This window comes from Artibeus jamaicensis, unplaced genomic scaffold (assembly GCF_021234435.1).
Source record: "Artibeus jamaicensis isolate MK-2021 breed Jamaican fruit bat unplaced genomic scaffold, CSHL_Jam_final contig_797, whole genome shotgun sequence".
NCBI lineage: Eukaryota > Metazoa > Chordata > Mammalia > Chiroptera > Phyllostomidae > Artibeus > Artibeus jamaicensis.
Window position 1 is genome coordinate 12,778,016 of NW_026521977.1, and position 24,335 is coordinate 12,802,350.

Genomic DNA, 24,335 nt, shown 5'->3' on the forward strand with positions numbered 1-24,335 from the left:
CTGCCAGGGGAGAATGACAAAAATGAGTATCAGACTTGGGTCCTACCATTAGGGCACAGATAATGAAGTCCATCTTGTTTTGTAAACAAAAATGTGTTCTACAAATATGAGTGTTATTTCCTAGTATACATACGTTTTTATTACAAAGTACTGCCATGTGTCTTTGTTGACTATGCAACTCAATGGTCACCTTCCAAACTGAGCAGGGAATCTATTATCACACAATTCTGGCAAGAACAAACTGAAATACATGTTTTCCTTTGGAGGCAGAGTTCTGTTTTAGCAAAGTGTAGTGCAATCTTTCTATTTAAATAACATGCTATTCATAGGCAAGTTGATTTGTATACTCGTATGCCTAGTTATATCTGTTGTGGATCTTACCGTTGCCCAAGGGGCTGGCATCCAGTTTGCAAAAGATATTATGCATCCATTTCAGTGGCCTGGGGTTTGAAAGCAATATCTGTTTTCTGTGAGTGTTTTAAACTTCAATCCCCTTAAAAGAAAAAAAAATCTGCAAATTAGGCGGTTAATTCTTAAAAATTTTACCCTCTTTAACATAAAGTTTTATAACACAAGTACTTTTCCTATGAATACTGTCTAAAAAATAAGGTTAAAGGAGATGCTTGACCCAAATTTTATTCTACATGGCTTACCCCTGAGTAATGGAATAGGAGCCGAACCTTCTGGATAGGAATTCCTGAAGACCACAGGCCTTTGCATCGTAGGCCTTTCTTAAATTTCCACCTTTATTGCACATCAACTCTGTGTTAGTCACTGGGCTAGTTGTGCTGGGTGTGATGTTGCAGGCAACGGTTTAACATTTAGAAGAACCTATTCTTTGTTAAAAAAAATAATAATGGTCCAGCTCAGATCTTGATAGTTTTCAGTTTCCTCATCTCTGTAATAGGTGTAATATCAAATGAAATGATAGATGAGGAAATGTTGCATAAACATTTATTTAACCAGGATATCCTGCTGGAATGTCAAAAATGTACCACGTGGTGAAGATCCTAGAATTGAACACCTCAGTAGATGAAGTTGGTTCTGTTTGCCAGGATTGCTTTGGGCACATGCTGTTTTGCATTTGAGTTATGTGTTATTTCACTTTACTAATTAATTTTTCGAAGTAAGATTATTAAACATAAGTTTTCCAGTCTAGAAAATTTGGAAAATATAGAAAACAAAATGACACACATTTTTCTGCCTCTTAATGCCCCCACTCTGAGTTAATTACTGTGAGCGTTTTGGTGAATTTCTCAGTTATGTTTCCTCACCTGAAGAAAAAAACCTCTTCAGGTGAGTGAAGTTGGGCTACCAGCTCCAACACCCCTGCCAGCTGCTAGTACCAGCGGAAACACTGAAATCAGAGGAAGGTCAGAAATCTTCGCAAACCAGAAGCAGCAGACGTCTTAATGTTCTGAAACCTTATACTCCACGTTTGCAGACTAAGAAGCATGCGAAGGCATTATGAGCTCAGTGTACATTTCTGGAGGCTGCTTACTCCTGCTGTCTTCCCATCCTCATCCGGCGAGCCATTATGTGTATTGCTAATGAGAATGATATTTTAAAACTCTCCCCAGAGCGACGTTCTTCCAAACACTGTTTCAGCAGGTGAGACTCATGTGCCTGTAATCTAAGCATCTGATGGTCTTTCACAGTGCCTCCTGCGGAGTACGCTGGTGCAATTACTGGCAAATTAGACTTATCCTCGACCCCGCCCCGTCCCTCCCCATCCTCCGGGCAAGCGGGAATAAATGATGAGCCCGGAGCGGGTGTGCAGAAGGGTGAGCGCAGCCAGTTGACCGGAGCGCGAGGGGCCGTTGCTGGGCACCTCCTCCCAGTCCCCGCACCGCCTCCAGCCCGAATGACAGCGCTTCCCCCGGCTCCGGCTGGGGCTCGGGAGCGGTAGTGCCGCGCGAACAATCCCGGGCAGGGACTGACTCGCTGCTGGTGACATCACTCCCAAAGATACTCCCCCCTTCTGCCTTCACAAGGCATCTGTCCGTTTGTCCATTTCCGTCTGCTGCTGGAGAGAGCTTATCGCCGGCCGGGAGCAGAGTCGGGCACCAAGGAGAGACAGGACCTGGAGGACGAAGGAGAGCAAAGGCAACAAGGGAAGGAGGACCCTGGCAGGCGACAGAATGAAATTCAGTCCAGCGCACTACTTGCTGCCTCTCCTGCCTGCGCTGGTCCTCAGCACCAGGTGAGTCCAGGAGCGTGAGGGACCTTTAGCAAGGGGCGCTGCTGGTCGGTTGGTCCTACTGCAGATCACCTGTGGGGGGCAAGGACAGTCACTTAAGCTGTTTGCGTCCCCCACCTAAGTTAGAGGGTCCCTCTATTTTTAGGCTTCTGAAATCCTTTCAAGAGAGCAAAGCCCTTTTCTAGTTATCCCAGTCCTTAAAGTCTCAGTATCGCTCCCAGTGAGGGACCAAGAGCTTTCCCTTCCAAAAACACGTTCCCTCCAGCTCTGGTGATAGTAAAGGATAACACGCAGTAGCCAACCACAATAAAGGGCACAGAGAGACAAGGGGGGACTGTCACCAGGCAGTGTCTTTTCACTGGAGCTGTCTCAATAGTCACAAAGCTTTCTTCTCCCCCAAGTGTATGTGAAATTTTAAGGTTCAGAGAACCAGAGAAAAATAGTTAATCCCAGAAGATGGTAAACCCTGCACAAAAGTTCCTGGACTGGTACAGTACCGGTTTTTATGTCTCGAGGAGACTTAGTGGGAGGCATTTTCATTTGGTTGTCTTGTGAGAAGATGTAATTAAAGATCACATAAGGTGATTAAAAGTTAGAAGATACTCTCGGTGCTGATGCGGAGACCCCAGTCCGAAACAGTGACACATTGTACTTCATCACTGACCACAGATGGGACTTCAGGCCCCAGCACAGAGGGGCTATTTTAAGTGGAAGTTTAAAATACAGTGATTGAAAAGAGTTTTGTGACTCCCCACTGTTCATCAAGTCCTGAAGTTGGGGATGGGCTTGTGTTTCTCTTCCACAAGAGCAGCACAAGGGTGAACTGTTCCATTGCCCAGGACTGAGCCTCCATTCTGCATGCACTTAGCATCCTATTGGCAGCAACCTCTTCCCTTTGGCTACTATAAAATAAAATAACCCACACAGGATGAGATGCTTTTCAAGTCTATGTGAATGGAAACATTATCTGATTGTGTATCTGATGAAAAATGAAAGGGAGAGTAGAAGGGTTGTATTTAATTCAGAAATTAAATGTATGAAAAAAACCCTCATTATATATGAAAAATCAAGGCAGTGCAATTCGTGAGTCCATTCCTCATCTGCATATCTGCTTAAAGGCTCTTATGACCAAACTTTCCTGTTTAGTGTGAGGACATTTAGGGTTAGCCCCAGTAGTCGATGAACTTAGTCTTTCCTTGCAAACAAAGCCCAGGTGATTTTTTCAGACTAAAATAAAATGAGTTGTATTCTCTAATATCTCTGAGGCTTGCTGGTCACTTCGGCTCAAAAAAAATGTAGGTGATTTCAAAACCATTTTGCTACTCAGCATTATAATAATTTGCTCCCATCGCAAAGCTCATTTTAATATTTGAAGTTAGCTGTAAACCACTCAGTGCAAATTGGGCATTACAGTTATTCTTTGAAGTGTCTTGTCATTTACTGTGAACTTTTGTGTTGTGGTTTTATAAGTATTGGCGAAGTCTTCTAGAAAAAAGAAATTCTCAAAGTTTGATGCTAAAGTAGATACTTCTCAACATATACATAAAATAATGAATATTTAAACAATTAAAACCTAGACCAAAGTGATTTTTAAAGACATGGAAATCTCTTGTGTTTCAAGAGTACATTTATATTTAAGGATGCTGTACTTTAACTGGTTTAGAGAGCTCTAACATCTCTAGCTTCCAAAGTTTTAATGTGGTGATATAGTGCAAAGACAGGCAAAGAACCATCATCTTCCCTTTTATGAAAGTTTTAATTTTTAAGAATAATTTTTAAAGTAGTCAATGCCTTTATTACAACACATATTAGAATTAGTTAGTCCTAGACTACTTTAGATATGAAACTTCTTCGGTGTTGGTTGTACATGAAAATTGTGTCGGGTCTTTCAATTCTCCTTCTTACTTTCTCAACAGAGAGAGCAGGGTGGGCTTTAAAAAGTGAGCCTTTTTATAACCAGTGGCATGTCTCGTTATTGCAGTGCCTCCATTGCCATTTATTTCACTGGATATCCAGATTACTTTGTGACAGTGCACAAATTAAAAAATGAGTATGGTATTACCAGGATGTCATTTTGCAAGAAGACATTATGTGTTAATGGACTCTAACAGAAGGCCATTCTCGTAGCAACATTTAAGAGTCGTGTAGACATATGGTTAATGCGCAAGTTAGAGCCTAAGCTGTACGGGTTTGAGAGAACAGTTGCATTAGTAAAGGTGAGTTTATTGTCCTGCTGAGAAAAACAGTGTAGCTCAGCCATGGCCACCTGTGATGGTGGGTTTTCTAGCCAAAGACTTTTGTAAACTTAGTGTCTTACTCAGTGGTCCTATACGAGAAATAAATGGTGTTTCACATACTAAGACCATACTGAATGCATTAGCGGAGTGAGGCTCTTGCTAGATTTTCCTATGGTCTTTATCACTTGGCTGCAATCGTCCAGTTCTTTTTAAAGTGTAAGAAAAGTAGATCTGAGACTCTTGATGGAAAGATGTATCCGTTTCAACATCTCTTTCTCTAGGCCTACCCCTTTAATGCTTGCTATTATCTTTCCAATAGGTTTAAAGTTCAGTTCTGTTTTAAAATACAGGAATGTGTTCACTAAAACAAATGAAACTATTAGAGTTACTATAAGCAATGTTCTTGCACAGGGATGAAAACTCTAAAACAATTCTGCCTTTTAAATATGAGTTTGAATACCTTTCAGTTTGTGTTTGCTCCTTGTTCTCACCTTTTTATAACTTAAGATGCTGAAGCACAAAAATTCTGTAATTTTTTACCATAGTGAACGAGGTTGATGTTCTGAAAGAGAACTAAATGATCACCTTCCATAATAGCCAAGAATTAACCATTTTACTGGAAAACCCCATAGAATTAAAAAGAGCAGTTTAATTTTCTGGTGCATTGTCTCTTCTGTTCAGAAAATACACACACATTCAGAAAGTTCAAGTAATGTTATAATTAATGCAGTTAATAAAGAAGCATTTAACCTGTGTACAAATAAATGTGGTCAAAGAAAACAAAGGGTTGGTTTAATAGCGTCAGAGCAGAATGACTGCACTTCTACAGAATAGCTCCATTCTGTAGAAGTATTAAATTGCAAATCCAACGCAGGCAGCAATTCACTTCAGAAAGAAGTACTATAGGTACTGAAAGGAATAGTAGGGTAAAAAAAATCTTTAGAAGTTCCTGGTGAAAAGGGACCCATGGAGTGCTGGAGAAGCCTTGTGCTTTAGACTGCTGAACCTCTGTTCTTTTATGCTGTGATCCCACTCTTGATGCCCTTGGTTTATTGAGTTTTAAGTGACTTAATGGGGAGAGGAGCATGGCAGGGAAGGAGTCAAGGTCTACTGACTTCTGATGGCTTTCCTTCAAGCAAGAACTTTACGCAGATGGCTGCTTATAGTCCCCCCAATAGGAGTCACCTCACAGGTCTCTACTGGGCATTCTGATCAGCAGTCACACCACATGTTTACTTTGGAATCTACTGTAAGAGGGTACTATGTATAAAGATACCCCTAGCGCCTCTTGGCATCATGCATTTATCTGTCCTGAGAATCAGTTTGATTTATAGGATAAAGGAAAGGCAAACATTACAATAAGGTTATAATAAGCCCCAAAGTGGTTTTTTAAAAAAAATGTAAGCATACACATTTGATGTAGGAAGCATCCCCCAACTTTATCTGCAGTAACCTGGAATTATTTTCCCGATCTTGTACGAGTGTGTCTTGCCACATACACACATTTAATCTGACCCCACAGATGTTCTTTTGTGATAAGAATAAGCATTCTCTGTAATAGAGTTAGAGAAATGTCTTTCTAGGTTAAGAGGATATTAACAAACAACTGTCTTGACTTGTCAAATTTCAATTTTGGTCCTTAGTTGCCAATGTCCAATAGCAGTTTTTTAAGTGACTTATTTGGATATTACCTTTGTAGAGTAAATTCTCCTTATGGCTAATGAAAGGTAAACCTCAACCATTTATAGGTTGAGTGTGCCGTGGTCCTAGACCACTCTCTAGGCAATTGAAAGAAAGAACTTGACCTATCACCTACCTACCAGGAAGCAAAATTTACTGAAATTGGGAAGAGGTGTGTGGTTCTAATGGAATGATATTTTTTCACATGTGTTATGGGAGTGCTTGTGTTTGGGTGTGTGGTGTGTGGGTGTGCCTGCTTTTGACTGACTTCTGGAAGAGAATCCCTTTAAGAAATGGGGCCAAGTAATTAAATAACCTGATTATATAGATAATGTTCCACACAAAGTTTTCTTTGGAAAATCCAAAAAATCTGTTTTAATTTGTTGTTATAACCTTTAGAGATGTCTTTGATGTTTTCATTATCATGTGTAAAACTGTCTTCAATGAGTCAGTTTTGTACATGGCACCAGGGCAATATAACAATATATTAGTTACAAATACAAATCCTTATAATCTAGTCATGCACAGAAATAATTATGTATAATATAAAATTGGACAAGTAACAAGAAATATTTTAAGCAAAATCCCAAGTGTGAATAGAGGGAGTAAATAATACCAGTTAAGAAGTATAGCAAGTAACTTATGTTTTCCAAGAACAAGGAGAGAAATAACATTTTATAATTGACTTTAATATTGTACAACACTGGTTGGTTGTGTGATATTAGGAAAATTGCTTACCCTCTCTGTTTTTCTTACATAGAAAATAAAGCTACTTGTATAAACTACTCGAGAGAGTATGGTACAGACCAAGTGAGTTCATCTAGAAAAAACTTTACCATATTGCCTGGAACACAGTTAAATGCTCAAAAGAGTGAGACTGTGCAGCTATTACTATATTGTTATTTCTATTTTCATGAAATCTTTGTGCCTGTGATTGATCTGGGCATAGCAGAATGACTGAAAACTTGGACACAAAATCAATTGGATGACACAAATTTAACAAGACTCATCATCATTATCCAAAAGAAAGAATGTGTTAGCAAAGAGGAGAGGAAGCAGGAGCAGCAGTGAGGATTTCCTGGTAACTGGGCTGGCTCTGTCTAAAGCATATTGCTGGCCAATGCCGGGATGGAAGGTGCTGTGTACTTTGGTGAACACCATGAAAAACTGCAAAATTTAACTTGATCACATGGAATGTGATTTATCACAAAAGTAGATGTTTAGCTATTTGTCTGTCTGTTTTAAATGTAATTGCATTCATAGCTCATGAATCAAAATATCAATTCAAAGCCCTATACATAATTGTCAATGAATAAAAATTGATCCTTCAAACTACGTAGGCAGGGTTGGTAGAAAAGCTTCTGCAACTTTATTTTCTGCTTGTGCATGGCTTTCATCAGGTGTTAGCAGGTCCATAAGATGTGCAGACATTTCAAAAACTCCAGGGAAGAAAAGGTAACATTGAGATTTCTTTCCTACTATTGAAAATAATGTGAGAACCACTGATATAGAAGAAGCCATTCTGTTTGTTATATGGCTTCAGAATTATCATGGAAAAAGGATTTTATACTAACTCAGTTTTGAAAGACACTTTAGAGATCATCTAATCTCACCTAGTTTTACATATTTTATCACAAACTATGTACTCCTGTGCCATGAAGTTCTAATTACCAAATCAAAAAAAATATATATATATATTTGCCATAAATTGCTGTGCATGTGATTGTGTATTGACATTTGTCAATCTAGTGGATCATAGCACAAAGTACAATTTGCTGCTCAGGGGAAATAAAAGCCAGAGATCATACTAAGCTTGCATCAGATGAAGGACTCATGTTGGATGAGACATCTAAAAACTTTGTTTCCTGACTATAGGAGGCAAAGAAATATCAAAAGCAAACCGTTCCATTCAGATACAAACTGAAGGTCAACCAATTGAATTGTGCTCTGAGAATGATTTTATAAACACTAGAAAACATTGTTATATGATAGCTTGTTATTGCTTCACAATTATGTGTGACCTTTTCGGTGTTGCTTTCGAGTTTTCTAATTTCTTAGAGTGTAGTTACATGGTTGTGCATGAGTCTGAAGCCCTTCATTTTGGAGGCGAGAAAACTGAGGTCCAGAGCAGCTGAACCTTATCTCAGTGCACAGAAGGCAACAGAAACAACCACCTAGAAAGTGCCCCAACCCGATTCGTGTGCTATCATTTGACTGCTAGCCATGATATAGCTCTTGTATAGTCAAGCCACGTGTGTATAGTTGGTGCCTACAGTATATTCAGAGCTATTATAATTACTGTGAAGTATAAAGTAATTTTAAAACTAATTCTCTGACCACATGTAATTAACATAGACCAACAGGCTATTGTCAGATGGAATTATAGGTGTTTTTTTCCTCAATAATTTTATTTAGTTATTTTTCAAGTACAGTTTTTTGCCTGTTTCTCTCGTCCCAGCCCCCCCACCCCGTGCTCCCCACCTCCCTCCCATTTCCACCCCCCCACAGTTCTCATCCCTGTGTCCTTCATATTTGCTTCTCCCAATCCCTTCCCTTTTTCCCCCTTAAATTCCCTTCCCTCTACCCTCTGGTCACTGTCCCCTTGTTCTCTATTTCAGTGTCTTTGTTTTTATTCTGCTTGCTTGTTTGTTTTGTTGTTTAGCTTCCTGTTAAAGGTGAGAACATATGGTATTTGTCTTTCAACCCCTGGCCTATTTCACTCAGAGAATTATAGGTGTTGAACACCGTTTGTTCACCTGTATTCAGCTGTTGGTTGAAGAGTGAGCTGGTCTAAAAAAAGATGCCAGGTCACTTCCAAAACCCAAAGCAGAATCATTTATGAGTTCTCACATTTGCACAGTTTATCTCTGAAAGGTTCCTGTTGATCTCTCAGTTGTATTGTAAGATGGTATTTTGGTGTCTTTGAGATGTTTTTCATTGAAACTATTTCTTATAAATTTAGTTCTTAGTTAGACATTTGCTTATATATTTTCTACCTATTAAGTCTATTTTGTAGCTGTTTGGTATTGTTCAATGGGCAGCATACTTAACTCTATTACAGAGCTGAGATACTATGTTCACTTATAGCTTTAATGTTGGGTGACATTACTTTTTATTTGCTTTGCATGTCTCTATATTTTCATCATGGCTTATGATATAGTTATACAAGCTTTTTAGGGTTGGGTAGTCACAAATTTCATCTTACATGTACGCATCACAAGTTCTTTGCCTTTGAATAGGTTTCCAAACCACTCTGAGACTTACATTTTTTATCTATAAATGGGAAAGTAACAATATCCAGCATTTAATGTTCAAGAATGTATTTAAGTTCTATCTTAGCGCAAGCACATAACTGTGCTTGTGTTCCTCAGGACATCCCAGACTTATTAGCTATTACTTTACATAAGATTACAACTTAGTGGGTTGCTTTTATATTGGACATCTTAAGCAATCAACACTTAATTAAATAATTTTATTAAAAATAAAATTAAATGAATTGTAAGGTGCTTCCCTAATGCAGCCAAAATAAGAAACCCATGGTATATTTTCTGATAAGATTCTTCTGGAGATAAGATGAGGAGGGAATTGAGCCCAGTGAATGATCCTTAGGAAAAAAATGCAATGGACAACATGCAAGGACTTGCTGCCTTTCCAAGTAGTCCTTGCAGCTGAACTATGGTATTGGCAAAAGCTGCTGAAGATTCTGGCCCACTCTTCATCACACGTCCCTATAGAGAATGTGACTTTTTTTTGTGACTTTCTTCTGCCTATCCTCAAGAGGGTTATAAGGGTTTCTGATTTATTTCCCTTCAGACTGATTCAAACAGAACTCTTGAGCATTTAGAAGCACTTACTCAGTGAATAGCTGGGTAATGGGCAGGGGGTTACAGGAAATGTTTGCCTGGTCACATGGGTTAAATCCAAAGAATGTTGAATCAAGCAGCCTTTGAATCAGCCTTACTGGCTACATGACCTGGAAATGTCAATTAACATTTCTTAGTCACATTTTTCTCATCAGTAAAGAAAAGATGAGTGCCTCTTTCAAAGATTTTTTCAAGAGGATTGAATAAACTAGTGTATATAAAGAATAATGCCTAGCACAAAGAAATAAAACCTAATATTTTTCCCTCCAAGCTCATGCAGACAATTTGAGGCCAACATGAAAGCCAATTCTGGTTCATGCTAACCAATCCCAATTAGAAGTGCTGATGTGAACACCTGTAACATTGCCAAGAAAAACACAACAAATCTATAGGACCTGACCTACCTTCCATTTTAAATCTGAAAGCTCGGAATTAGGTTGCTTAATATGGTCAAGCATTAAATATAGTTATCAATTTAGATTGCTACAATATTGCATTAATGCCTTTAAATGATGCCATTTTTTGTTGTTTACCTAGAGATGTCAGGGCCTAAGAAATAGATCTTAAACTTGGACATCATATACCAACAACCCTTTTGACAAGTTGAGGGTTATGGATTTTTATAATTAACTGGTCTTATAATGAATGGGGGGCGGTTGCTCTTGATCTCCACAGAATGGTAGAGAAGAAGGGGCTGGGATGGCAGAGGGCTTTTTGAATGCTATGTGACTGGGCGGAAATGGTAGGAGTGGAAAGGAAAATTCCCCAAGACTCGATTTCCTATTTTCGTTGGGTTTTATTTTTAGTTTTCCTTCTTTCTAATGCTTATAGTCACTAATTGCTGGTTTTTGCAATAAAGTATACCCTAAGTTTTGAACAAGAAAGAGAGGGAAGCCAAAAGGAAACAAAAAATGCATGAAAAATTGAAGTAACATGTTGGGAAGAAGCAGATATGGCTGAGGAAGCTTTATATTGTGAAGAGCATGCAACTTTTTCCTTCAGATGCCACAAAGTGAAATGAGGTCATTCTCCAATCAAGAAATTCACATTAAAAAATGGGGGCAGACTGTTTTATTATTCTGATACTACAAGTTAGAAACATATTGAAAGATATTGAATCCCTTTTGCACATGTTGTATAATCATTATTTCACTTGGTCTTTTTTGATACAACTTGTAAGTTACAGGTTCAGCCAATATGTGTGACGACTAACTCTTCTGGAAGTACGCTAGATCACTAGTCTTTGTCATTTATCCCTTACTTCCTTGGAATGCATTACACTTATATATGTTTTATCACCAGGTGACAGAGTTTTCGAACCTATGAAATGATTAGCCTATATTCTCCCCGCTGCAAAATGGTCAGAGCCTAGCCTATTTCTGAGAACTGCTTTCTCAAGGCAATAGTAGCACCGCCTATAGCAACCAACCTCTGTACAAATGCACACTGAAGAAAAATGATCATGTATAACACAAATAACAATGCTGAAACTAAACCATGCTGGCAAATAATTCTATTTTTATGCCTACATAAATGTATTCTTAAAATAAGTTAGCCCCCCCACCAAATCATTATTTTTAAGGCTGGCTCAGTTGAAACCTTTGTTATAACTACAATACAAAGGTTTGCCAGCTAAGTTCAATGTTTCTCTGTAGAAAACATATGCCTCCTCAGATCAGTGTCTCCCAAAGTATACTCTCCGTGGGCCTAAATGAGAGGCACCCAAAGTGCTTGTGAAAAAGACAACTTCCTGGTCGCTATTCTAAATGTATTCCATTAGGTTATTGGAGGAAGGAGCTGAATACTTTTTATTGAATGTGCAATTCAAATACTTGGAAAGTACATAAAGCTGGGACACCACTGCTTCAGTATCTAAGAACCATAATGTCTAGAACACCTTGATCTCTTTGGCATTTACTCAGCATGGCAACTGCATCTGAAGTCAGGAGCTTGGAACGATGGTGATGTTTTGGCAAAAATCGCAGCTATTTTCACAGGTATATAAATAAATTTAATAAGGGAGTATCTTGCCATGTATCAGTCTGCATTTTCAGTCAAATTACATGAAATCAATTCTCTGCTTAGTCTACCTTTCTGCAAAAGGCTGAGAAAAATAAACTAAATGATACAAAACTATATTACATGGCGATATTGGGGACATGCTCTATTTAGAAAGCAGTTGACATCAAGGTGGAATCTATGAATACACTGAAAAAAAATGAAACCTAACTCTCCTTCCCACCTCACATTCATCATTTCCAGTGGTGTGATAAAGAGGCATCAGAAACCAAGACCTGAACACGAGGCTGTATAAATGCTTGTTGTTTTCTTCTTGGGGCAGGGAATCTGCATTTTCAGACCAAGTGGAAGTAATATTTAAGCCTTGTAAAAACAACCTTTTGGTTTCCTGTCCCCAATCATTCCCATTAACAGCAGTTGATTTTGCATGATTAGGAAAACAAATTCACTCAATAGGTTTTTTTTTTTTGTATTAAACAGAATGTGCAACTATGCTAGCCTTATTGCTTTAGTTCTTTTCCCCTCTCTCCATAGCAGTTAGTTCTCCTCAGTGAACTTTTTCCTGAAGCTCTCCTCCTAATGAACTTCTGAGGTGGTTATAACAATGTTGCCTCCATTTTCTATGTCGGGAAAATAAGGCACATGGGGGTTAGATTACTTGCCCAGGCTTAACTGCTACAGTGCATTTAAACTCACTATGCCACAGCGCCTCCTGGTGTGTGATAGAAAGCACCGGGATGCGCTAGTGTCAGACTGAGTCAGCTTTACTTGCGGGTTCTCATTTATTCAGGAGGAGAAGGAAAGAAAAATGTAACTTCTTGTCAGGTATCCTCGAAGTTCACAACCAAAGATGACAGAAGATTCCCTTTTTAAAGTTCTAACTAAAATAATGTTTATTTTATCTAACTTTTATTGTGGAAGAAAGTAGCCCTATATTTGTATAATACTGTGAACGACAGTGTTCTGCTGCCTGACTGCTCGTGGCGCCCACGTTTGAACTGCGGTAGGGACCAGACTGACCTGCATGCTAGTGGCCCTCAGCACCTTCTACCTTTGTGACCCCAGGTAGCAGCTCAACTGCCTGGACTCATAATTTAATTTTTAAAATGTGTAACGGTAGTTGAAGGTTACTGTTTGTTTTCTTTTTGTGCACAGTTCCCTAGAGTTACTTTATTTAATGGTTTTCCATACTTGTGAAGATACTTTGTAGATTAAAGAAGTTTATCTAAGGAAACAAGATTACTAACATGTACAGATTACTAACATGGGTAAATCTGAACCCATGATTTAAAGGTGTCAGCCTCCAGGTGAAGATCCTTAAACAAAAAAAATTAACACCAAAATATTTTGGTGTCAGGCATTCGGGAAGTTACTCAGAAACGAAGGAGCCATTGAGAACCACCCGCAGACTAGTGTAAAGAGGGATCTGGTGTCATATACGAACACGGCTGTGAGCCATGGAGTCTGGCACACGTGAACTTTATGCCCCTTTCATATGGAAACTCTCACAACGTCCTATGTCACAAGTAGTGTCGCCTTTGCTTTACAGGTGTGAAGGGCAAGGAACACAAATCGTTTGAACTCAATCTATTTAGAAGACTGAAATAATAATAATAATAATTAATAATAATGAAAGCCAGAGGTTTTCATCAAGAAGTTGAAATGCTTTTACTGAGGCTGCACTTCCAAAGGTGGTCAGAAGATGGTCCCATGAAGTACAAAGAACACACAGTGCAGTCAGACTCCGTTCAAGATTTGACCTGTTTGTAGACTGACTCATTCATCTTGAAATTGGCATCCCCAAAATGGCTTGATTTCATGTCACAGTCGTGAACACATGTAGATGTAGATATGCATGTTTGTGCATGTATGCATGTGTGTATACAATATACACCACACGGTATACATGGTGCATATTAGAATATCTACTGTTTTAATAAATCATATATTCCACATAGATATTTTACAGTATTCTGATAACTTATCCATGAAAATAGGTTTTGTTTGGTAACACACTACAGTTAGTTTGGTTCCACTCATCATTACAGTGATTCATCTATGTTCACTTTCCTCTGTGAGAGGAATTAGTCCGGAATACTTCAGAATATACCCATGTTTCCCATGTACTCTTTAACTGAATTGACAATATATCAAAAAATTCTGATTAGGCATCATGTGATGAAGACATAATATCCGATATTTTATACGATTTACATTTCAATTTTGGAACATGCTCATATATTTTTATCACCCTGTGCAGAAATTAGTAATAAGCCCTTTTATCTATAAACAGATAGTGCTGACAACTAGGTGGCCCAGACCCAGGGCTCTGAGTTCCACTTTCCCAGAGGATAAAAGCTCCTTTGGGACATCAAACTGGAGTCTAAAGGATGCAGAGTTGCCTTGTCTTAGTCTACTTGGGCTGCTGTAACAAAGTTACGTAGACTGGGTGGCTTAAACAACAAGCATTTATTTCTCACAGTTCTGGAGCTTGGGATGTCCAAGATCGAGGTGCTGCAAACGCAACATTAATTGAGAGAACTCCTGGTTTTCAGACTGCCGTTTTCTTGTTGCATCCTTATGTGATGAAATGCCGACAGAGGAAGCACACTTCAGGGTCTCTTTTTATAAGGGCATTAATCTCCTCACGAGAGCTCCACCTTCAAAGGCCCCACCTCTTAACTTTGTTCCAGTGAGGGTTGGGGAGTTTCAACACATACATTTTTGGGAAACATAAAAATGCAGCCTGTAACATGCTTTAGACTAGCTCCTGTGTCTTAAGGGAAGGGTAGAGTCTGGTGAGTAAGAGACACCTGGTTTTATTTTTATTTTTTAATGTTTTATATCCTCGCCCAAGGATATTGTTTACTGAAAAGAAAAAGGAGACAGAGAGAAGGAGAAAGAGAAAGAGAGAGACATTGATATGAGAGCAAAACATCTATCAGTTGCCTCCCCTTCCTCCCTTATGCTCCTCAGCTGAGGGTTGAACCTGCAACCTAGTTATGTTCCTGAGCAGGATCGAACCTGAAACCTTTGGGTGTACTGGGAGATGCTCCAACCGACTGAGCACCCAGTCAGGGAAAGAGTGACTGGTTTTAGTTTATGATGCTGCTTGTGTTCATTTCTGGAAAATGAAACAAGGGGCTACCAGGCTGGCAGGATAAAAGGAGGTGGTGCCTGTGCAGCCTTTGACATGATTTGTCTTTGTCATAGATGGTTTGGGCCTTAAAGATTCAGTGTCTTGGATGTGTTGGAAGACTTTAGGTTACAGTGCCTTAAACAAGGTAAGAGTTTACCTCTTCCTCACATGAGGTACACAGAAGTAGGAAATGCCAGGCTGGTTCATTCTCCATGGTCAGCAAGCAGGGCTGTGTCATATCTTTTGTGGGACTTGGATGCTTTTACCTCCCTCAAATCCTTCCTCCTTTAAGTATTTACGTAATTACATTTTGTGACTATGTTATATATTCATATAAACACTATATCTTATAGCTTAATATATTAATATTACCTTTATTTAACCTAAAATGTTATTTTTACATTTAAATTTAATTTGTGGGCCCCCACACATATTATGGACCCGAGGCCCTGTGCCCACTGCGTGTGTCTGCAGGGACCCGGGCTCTTTCTAGCTCCCTGCTCTGCTCAGGCCCTGACCATCAGGGCCCAAGGGGGCTGCTGAAGCTCAGCTCATCCTTTCGAACAGCAGCTTGAGAGAAAGACACACCATCTTTCCTTTACAAACACTTCTCATATGTTCAAAGTACATGGCTGTACCCAGATGAAAGGGAAGCTGAGACTTGTAGTCTTTTTTATCGGGAATATATTCAGGTAAAAAATTACAAATTCCTCTGAAAATAAATAAATAAAAATTGTAATTGCTTCTGCGCCAAATAAAAATGAAGTCACTTTTGATTACCTTTGAATTCAAAAAAGATCTGATTATGTCTGAGCTGGAAACATCTATACATGAAAGAAAACCTTTGGAATCACAGGATCGTTAGTCATGATTTTGTAGCAATCATTGCTAAAATTTTGTTACATTTGATTTTTATAATTATTATAGCAATGTAGAGATTTGTTCTGGGCCAACACTGTCTTACAGAACTTTCAGATATCAGGAAAACATAAACTTATCAATAGCCACTTATGTTTATCAAAACATAAACTTATCAATAGCTTCTATTGTGACTGTCTCTAAAGAACTAAAACTATAAAGACAAATTTCTTAATATGCTCAGGACATGCATAACACAACCTACATTGTTTTGTCTTTGCCTCCTCTCTGTCCATCCTTTCTAATAGCTACAATAAGTTTCAGGGCCAGGATTTGAACCCTAGACTCTGATTCCAAAGTCTAGGTTGCACCATGGAATTTAGTGGATGCCTCTAATTAGTACCAAGCAAAGGTTAAATTCTGGTAAACACACACACACACACACACACACACACACACACACACCAGTAAATTGCTCTTTCAGGAAAACACCAGCTTTTGTCTACCTGTAACCTTTCAGACGCTGAGTGTAGAGAGTGTTTATCTGAAAGAAGTGATGAAAAGGCGACAGGCTGGGAAAAGAAGCATCTCCAGGCAGAATGCTAAGTGGAGGACCAAGTGAGAAAGAAGCCGATTCAAAGCTGTGATGTGTGCAGGTACTGGACATTATGCAAGTATCGTCAGGATTTTCTGGCTGTGTTGTATAATAAGAAGCACATCGGAGGGAAAAACAAACAAAACAGACCTTTGAAAAATAGAATGTTTGAAGGATAAGTGGTGAGCCCAGTGCCCACAAACAGATGCCTGTGGTGTATCACTGGCATTGAGCTACAGTTTTTGGAAGAGTTTGTACTGATGAAAAAGACGTCTCCCACTGAATGCAGACAGTGACTATTTTCTGTCCATATATATATATATATATATATATATATATATATATACACTTTTTTTTTCTGGCTGTAAAAAGAACATATAAGACAAACTAACAGAAGGAGGAGATAAATGGTTGGTGAGAATGGGTCCCTTATTCCTCATTCATAGTGAAACTGAAATACAGTAACATGAGAAGAATGGGTTTGAGTGACCTTGCCTTACAGCTGAGTGACCCTGCCTTAACGCTGAGTGACCTTGAACAAATGAACAGCCTCTAGTCTTAGGGGAATTGACAAGAGGATAGACCTAAGAGACTGAAGCTTGGAACGAGGAAGGCCTGCTACAGCGTTAAGGGAAAACATATAACACGAGTGTGTTTCTTCCTCCCTAGAGCTCAATTTGCAACTGGATGGTTATGTATTTTACTTTGTGGGGGTTGGTGTGGCGACACCTTTTTACGGAACTGGCTGAATTGTTACTGTTTGTATGAATAAAATTATAAACATAATTCTGTAGTTGGGTTTTCATCCTTTTGTTGCTGTTGTTGGATACCATTAAGGATGTTGAGATGAGCGTATGACAAAACAGCAGTATTACGTAAAACGAATTACTGGGACAATTTTGGGGGGGGTGAGCAATTAAAAAAAACTCTCCCCTCTAGGGTTGGAGAAAGCAGTACTTCTGGAATAAGCCCCTCAGATGAGAACAGTTCTGTTGGAGTATGTAGGTCAAGGAAATCCAAATCCACAATACCAAGAAATAGGTGGGGCCTGCTAAAGCCATTTAGGGTTGAGCATAAAATTTGAGTTTTTCTATCTCTCAGACTCTGCATCTGAAATTTCCAAAAGGAGAGTAAATGAAGTGTTAATAAGGCCAAAAGATAAAGTGAATAAGCAGTAAGATAAAGGAATCAGCAGTAAGATTTTCTGCTGATTTGAGCTCTGAAGAACAAGTGAAGGTTGCTGGAAGGTTGGTTTTCTGCTGTTTCCCAGATTTGTGGGTAGAGACGGGAGCCAGGAAGCCTGTCATAAATTTTTGGACATTGACCCAGTTAACCCAGGGCCTCTGCTTTAGGTGTGGTACAGCCTGGAGAGAAGTATGGAATCAAACACTGTGCCCAGTAGTGCAGGATGTGTTAGGTAAGAGAAGGGAGGTGGGTAGTTATGCCAGGGAGACCACATCTTCCATAACTTACTATCTTCCTGGAGGATAAGTTTAGTCTCCTGAACCCGAGGACCTCCAAGCAATAAATGACATTTAATGGCAGCTAACAAGAGTAGTACCTTGGTAATTTGTTAGCTTAATAGCAAAGGAGAATATGTAAATTTGATTTAATTTTTATTTAATAAATAATAATTGATTTATTACTATTTACTAATAAGCGAATATAGGAGTATGCCAGGAAATAATGTTAAGTGCTTGCAAGAGAGCCCCTGGGCAGCATGTGAGTAACAGCAAAAGTCCACACAGAAGGGTCAAGTTCTCCACCTCTAAGAACAGGAGGGGTTTGTAGAAGATGTCATAGAAGTAAGTGACTTTCCTATGGGTTTCATCATGTTGAACTATTCAGGCAAAACTCATGCTTGAAAAAACAAATTTCTGGAAGAGAAGAGCAGTGTATCACACAACAAAGATTAAATAATAACAATAGCAATAATAATAGCAGTAAAGTTCAAAATCATGGTTTATAAGTGAAGTGTGAAAAACAGATACACAATTTACCCATTTTCTGTACTTAAAAGTTCCCCTTCTTATGGTTATAAGAATTTGGATTAGAGTATGTCACATAAATGACTTTTGTATTACTGGAGGAGCCAAGAAAATTCTACACTGAGTTTGTATATAACTAACGTATTATAGCTAATGTATTGTCACTGTCTACAAACACTTCTTTTATAATTTCCAAACATGAGTAAGACACCTCATTGTATTAACAAATAAGGGAGACAGGTCTTCTTTGGAGCAAGCACTACACATCCACACACCCACACCCACATTACATTTGCAGCCTTGCTATTGTATAACGACTATCTAGTCTTGCCTGTATCAGGGTGGGGAGTCCTGATCTCTTAGGATATAAGCAGGCCAAAAAATCCTCAAGGTTGAATTCCCACCTCCATAAGAGAGGGACAGAGTTAGAGAGAATGCAGTAAGCAAGGGAAATAATATAGGGAATTGATGTTCCAGGGAGTTGACAGACAACAATTCAGTCAACTATTCAACATCCCATCATGTGGAATAGTCATAGGAAGAAATGACAAAATATAATGGGTTTTAGAGATTATAGTTGATCTTGGTGCCTGGTCCAGATTCTCTCCTCTAGGACTGCCCCCATCTGCAATGCCTAACAAATGCTTATCCCCAGAAAAATGGCCCTGAGCATACTGAGAGTCTTCCCCTAATTCTGGATTTTATTCGTCCTCTCCTTCAGCAACAACTTCTCTCATCACTACTTCCCCTAGTAGGATTCCTCTCCCTGCCCAGGTATTAGTGCATTTCCCCCCCCATCTCATTCACCCACCCTGTGCTTTATTAGGCTTCTCCCCTCCCTGAGTATTATTCACCACCTCTCTCCATCATCCCTCTGCCCCACAACTCCTTGGTACTTTGTACCCCACCCCTATAGTCAACCATGTGTCTGATTGACACATAAGTAAAATCAGAAGGCCTCCTGCCTCAGGGTGGGCCCACCTCTGTGGTGCAATTTGAGCTCCAGAGCTTCCCTAAGGATCAGAGGAAGCTTGTCTTCTGCTGTGACCAGTTCCTTGCTGAACCTTTTTGACCTGTGATTTTATTCTCACCTTCTTTTGAAAGAACTCATTTATGCAGGCAATTTCCAAGGGAGGTCCTCGTAAGCTTCACTTCTAGGGAAACTCACCTGTGAAAGAGACCAATCCCCCTGGGTTTGAATTCCAGTCCTCCACATTACTAGTGGGATTTTGGGTGAGCCTTTGAAAATAAAAATTATGCTTACTTAGTTTCATTTGAACTGGGAAAATACCTAATCTCAAAGTCCTGTTGTGAAGACCAACCAATTACAGATTAAAAATACCTGATACTTATACAAGTTTTATGCGACTTTCTGTACTATTCAATTAGACAAATGAATGCAAAATCTAAAGCTATTTCTATGAAATTAGAGTAGGTCTCGTGTGACTATGAGGTCTGTGACCACGTGAAGGCAGAATGGGCACTGTGGAGCAATTCCTGCTCCACATCTCTTGGTGTGGCTTCTTTTTTTGTCAGTTTGCAAATTTTGTGTTGAAATCAAAATGATTTCTAGCTCATAATTCTTCCTATGCAAAATACAAAGTATTTTTCAAAATTATGTTTTCTGTGTTCTAAGTTGAAACATAGAAATGAAACCTTATTTGAAAAAGGCAGCTCCCTGTCTGAGGAATTATTGCTAAAGGTTAAGAAGCGTATATATAAATATCATCTTTTATGTAAAAGGTTTCTTCTATTTCTTCAATTTCATACTTGTTTATTCTTGCATGTCGTAACAAGGACTCCAAAAATATCAGCCATTTCAATGAGGGCATCAATCACATCACTTGCAAAGAAATTTAATTATTTAAGACAATTTCTATATTTTTCTTTAAAAAATCCAGATAAGAAAGTTGGATTTATCATATACATTAATATAGCTAAAAGATAATTGAATCTTGACTTATTGAAAATTACTTTATATTGCTGCTCAAGGTTATGTTTATGTTATATCTGGAGAAAGATAAAAATTTTTTATATGTCTAACATTCATGGTGTATAAGAGGCTCTTTATAATTATATCAAAGTTCTGTTTTTTTATTGATGAAGAAATAATTTTCCTTTCATAAAATAACAATTTTATTCATCACTTATTTTTTAAAATGACATGATCCAGGAATTGTTTCTGAAATGTGGGCTTATTAACACTTTTTATCCATTAAGGTTCTACTGACTTGAAAAATAAAATGAAAATCTCAAAGAACAAACAATTCTTTGAGATAAAGGGATTAACAAGTCTTTAATTCCTCATATTTTATTAATGAATTAAGTAACAATAATAGGGAATACTTAGAGCTTATGTTGTTAGGTATTTCCTCATTTAATCTATTTTTGCCTGTTAATTAAACATGTATGATGTATAGATGTGTACACTAATGCTTAGATAAAAGATTTACTTCAGTCAGTGAACTAGTTAATAGTGGAAACTGAATTCAAAGCCCAAGAGTGTTTGAACCTAATGTCTGGTTTCTTCATCACGTTAGCCATAACTGTTAAAGTACTTTGATTATTTTTGAAGAAAAACTTGATATACCTGTTTACCCCTTATAATATTCCATATTTACAGTTTGGACTCATGCCAGATAAGAAGGTATTTGAAGGTACATTGTCCTTTCCATAAATCTTAAGGAGAAATCTTACTTCAGTTGATTTTAGTGTGGGCTTTAAAAACTTGTCTCTATCCATGTCCCGTTATTTTTTCTCTATTTCTCTTTCCCATTCTCTCTCTCTACCCTTTTTCTTTCCTGGCTTCCAGCTCTGCCAAAGGGAGCTCCACCCAATACCTAATATAATTGAATGACAATTTGAATAGGCAAGTAGGTTCTTAGCTTTAGTTGCTTAGAATAAGTCAGGGTGCATTCTAGGAGTAGAAGGTTATAGTTTCATAAGCAAGATATATTTTACCTCGAGAAAGTGTGAGAAAGTGCCGGAACCTGGGGAAGAGCAGTATCCAGTCTCTTGCTCCTAGAAACGAATCTAAGAGAAATGGCTAAAAGTTATTGCACAAATGTTTTCTGAGTGTCCCCAATATAGTCATGAGAATATTAAGTTGAAGATGGAAATGTCAGAAGATGATAATGGGTCTTAATGCAAACCGATTGAGTCATTCTCTTCTCGGTCTTACCATTATTTATTTCTTCCTAGTTTAAAGCTAGCCAGAAAATAGAGAGTGGCTTCATAAACTAGTCTGCTGTGACAGTCATAGTATCTTTTCCGAGGCCTTGCTTCATATTTTAATTGTAACTCTTCTTCAGATGGTTGTTCCTCGGAACTGTTAATATCACCGCTAAACCACTTTAACACATTATTATGAGTGAGTCTGGAGTGGCGGAGAGTCTTGGACTTCATAGAAGAATGCGATCTGACACCCAGGAGAATCTGGGAAATTAACGTAAGTTTAGGGAGAAAGACAAAGATTTGAATTAAAGATTCTTTTTTTCAGGTTTTATTGTTTCTATATATTTAAAGGCACTCTGTGTTTAAGTCAATTAAACATGCAAAGAAAAAAAGCATGAGATTTTCAGAATTAGGATTGGATTGCGAATGTGTTAGAACACACCTCTTCTCCCTCTAAAACTTTCTCTTTGAAGAAACCTTAGGAGAGGGTTTGATCCACCGCAGAAACCGTTTCAGTTTAGCTGAGCACGTGGACTGGAACTTGTCTTCTCATGTCTTTTTCTGGGGGGCGGGGTGGGGGTGGGCAGGGGGGGATTTCATTTATTTATTTTTTATTATATGAGGAGTTTTACTTTAGAGTTTAGTGAAGTATTGCTATTTCAATACAGTTATGTTATAATAACTGCATTTTCTAAATAAGAATAAAACCAAAAAATCTGCATTTTTTTCAAGAAAAATACTTTTAAAACTTGTGAGTGAACACAGTTATGGGGGGTTTCATTTCAGACAAGTGTCAGACATGAACATATTGACAGCACGGGCTTGGGGTCTGTTTTTACTCTTCTCTACTAACTCAGTGTGGCAACGGCAGCAACCACTGGTGTCAGGTGGTTATAAATGCTTTACTTTTACTATGTCATTGCTTTAGTTTCATTAGTTACCTTATTTCAGAAGCTTCATAGTCGTCTGACTTTAAAGTAGTGAAATGATGCACAAAGTCCCTAATATCTAGGATCTTTAATTTTTGGAGACTTTTAATGGAGGATTTGGGGTTTTGGAGATTAGACTCTCACCAGGGATAATCTGGTAGAAAAACAGCTGTCAAAATGCAATGGAATTACTACCAACAGAATTAAATGATACAAACTGTACAAAGTAAAGTTGCTATCTACTCCAAAATCACTAGTGTATGACCAAAAAGGATGTTTGAAAATAGAACCACTATCAACATGGAGGGAAGGGAGAATTGAAACAGGAGTGAAATAAATATTTGTGTCTGTGATCCCATTCACTTTGAAACACTCTCTGCCATACAAATCAGGTATGACTTTGGTGTTTTTCTGACCAGGGGAAGCAGGCATGTAATTTGAAAAAAAAAGGACTGCAAGATTACTGCGCTTGCTCAGAAGAATCGTTGTGTGCAGATTTAAAATTCAATACGTCACTGAGTAATAGTTAATGAATTTTTACTGATGGAAAGTGGATTGGGAAATGTGGTCTTCTTGCTGTCCTTCACTGTCCTGTGTTCAATTATCCTGTGGGGGAGGGAGGAAAGTGTACGGTGAAGTGTGGGTCAACATCAGTTCCACTTAAACAAGAACTGGAACCTGGGCCAGATTAGATTTAGGAAACCTGAATAGTGTAGTTAGATAGGCAATAATCATCCTGTTGAAGGGCCAGAAACTTAAGTTTTGTCAGCAGACCTCAAAGTAAATCAAGAAAATTCCTAATTGGTTGAATCTAAAAGTGGTTGAAATACAAACTAAAGCTGAACAACAACTAAATAATAAAATAAAGCTCCAGTATTGTCATTGCAGAGAATAAAAATCAATCATGATATTGTTTTTTATTATTGTCATTATTAGTTTTATTTTTTAATTACAAGTGACATTCAACACCACTCTGTATTAGAGTCAGATGCACAGCACAGTGGCCAAAAATCATGCAACTGACAATGTGGCCCCCCAATATTTCAAGCACACACCTGGCCCCCCACACAGCCATCATCACTTGACTACTGAGTATATCTCCAGTGTTGCAATCTGCATCTCTGTAACTATTCTTTAACTACCAATTTGTACTTCTTAATACCCCAACACCCCTGTGCTCTGAACACTGTCAGTCTATTCTCTGTATCTATGAGGCTGTTTCTTTTTTGTTTGTTTATTTTGTTCTTTAGATTTGACATGTAAGTAAAATCATATGGTATTTGTCTTTGTCTGACTTACTTCACTTAGCATAATACTCTCTAGGTTCATCCATGGTGTTGCAAAAGGCAGGATTTCCTTCTCTTTTTTTATGGCTAAGTAGTATTCTATTGTGGATAGGTACCACAGCTTTTTCCATGCACTCATCTGTTTTGGGGGGCACTTGAGGTGCCTCCACATCTTGGGCTATTGTGAATAATACCACAATGAACATAGGGGTGCATATTCTTTCAAATTAATGTTTTGGATTTCTTTGGATATAATGCCAGAAGTGGAATCGCTGGGTCATAAGGCAATTTCCATTTTTAATTTTTTGAGGAACTTTGAACTATTTTCTACAGTAGTTGCACCAACTGGCATTCCTACCAAAAGTGC

The 24,335-nt window shown here is 38.3% G+C and overlaps 1 protein-coding gene across 3 annotated transcripts in view; it reads left to right on the forward strand.

The window, feature by feature from the left end:
- Positions 1 to 1,803: 1,803 nt before the first annotated feature.
- LUZP2 (leucine zipper protein 2) overlaps positions 1,804 to 24,335 on the forward strand; it is a 375,070-nt gene continuing 352,538 nt past the window's right edge. For 2 of the 3 annotated variants that reach the window (XM_053672934.1, XM_037132978.2), the window contains exon 1: positions 1,804 to 2,203. In XM_053672934.1, coding sequence (XP_053528909.1) covers positions 2,142 to 2,203 — 62 coding nt within the window. In that variant the 5' untranslated portion in view covers positions 1,804 to 2,141. The remainder of the gene's footprint in view (positions 2,204 to 24,335) is intronic. The other variant, XM_053672935.1, reaches the window with a different exon arrangement.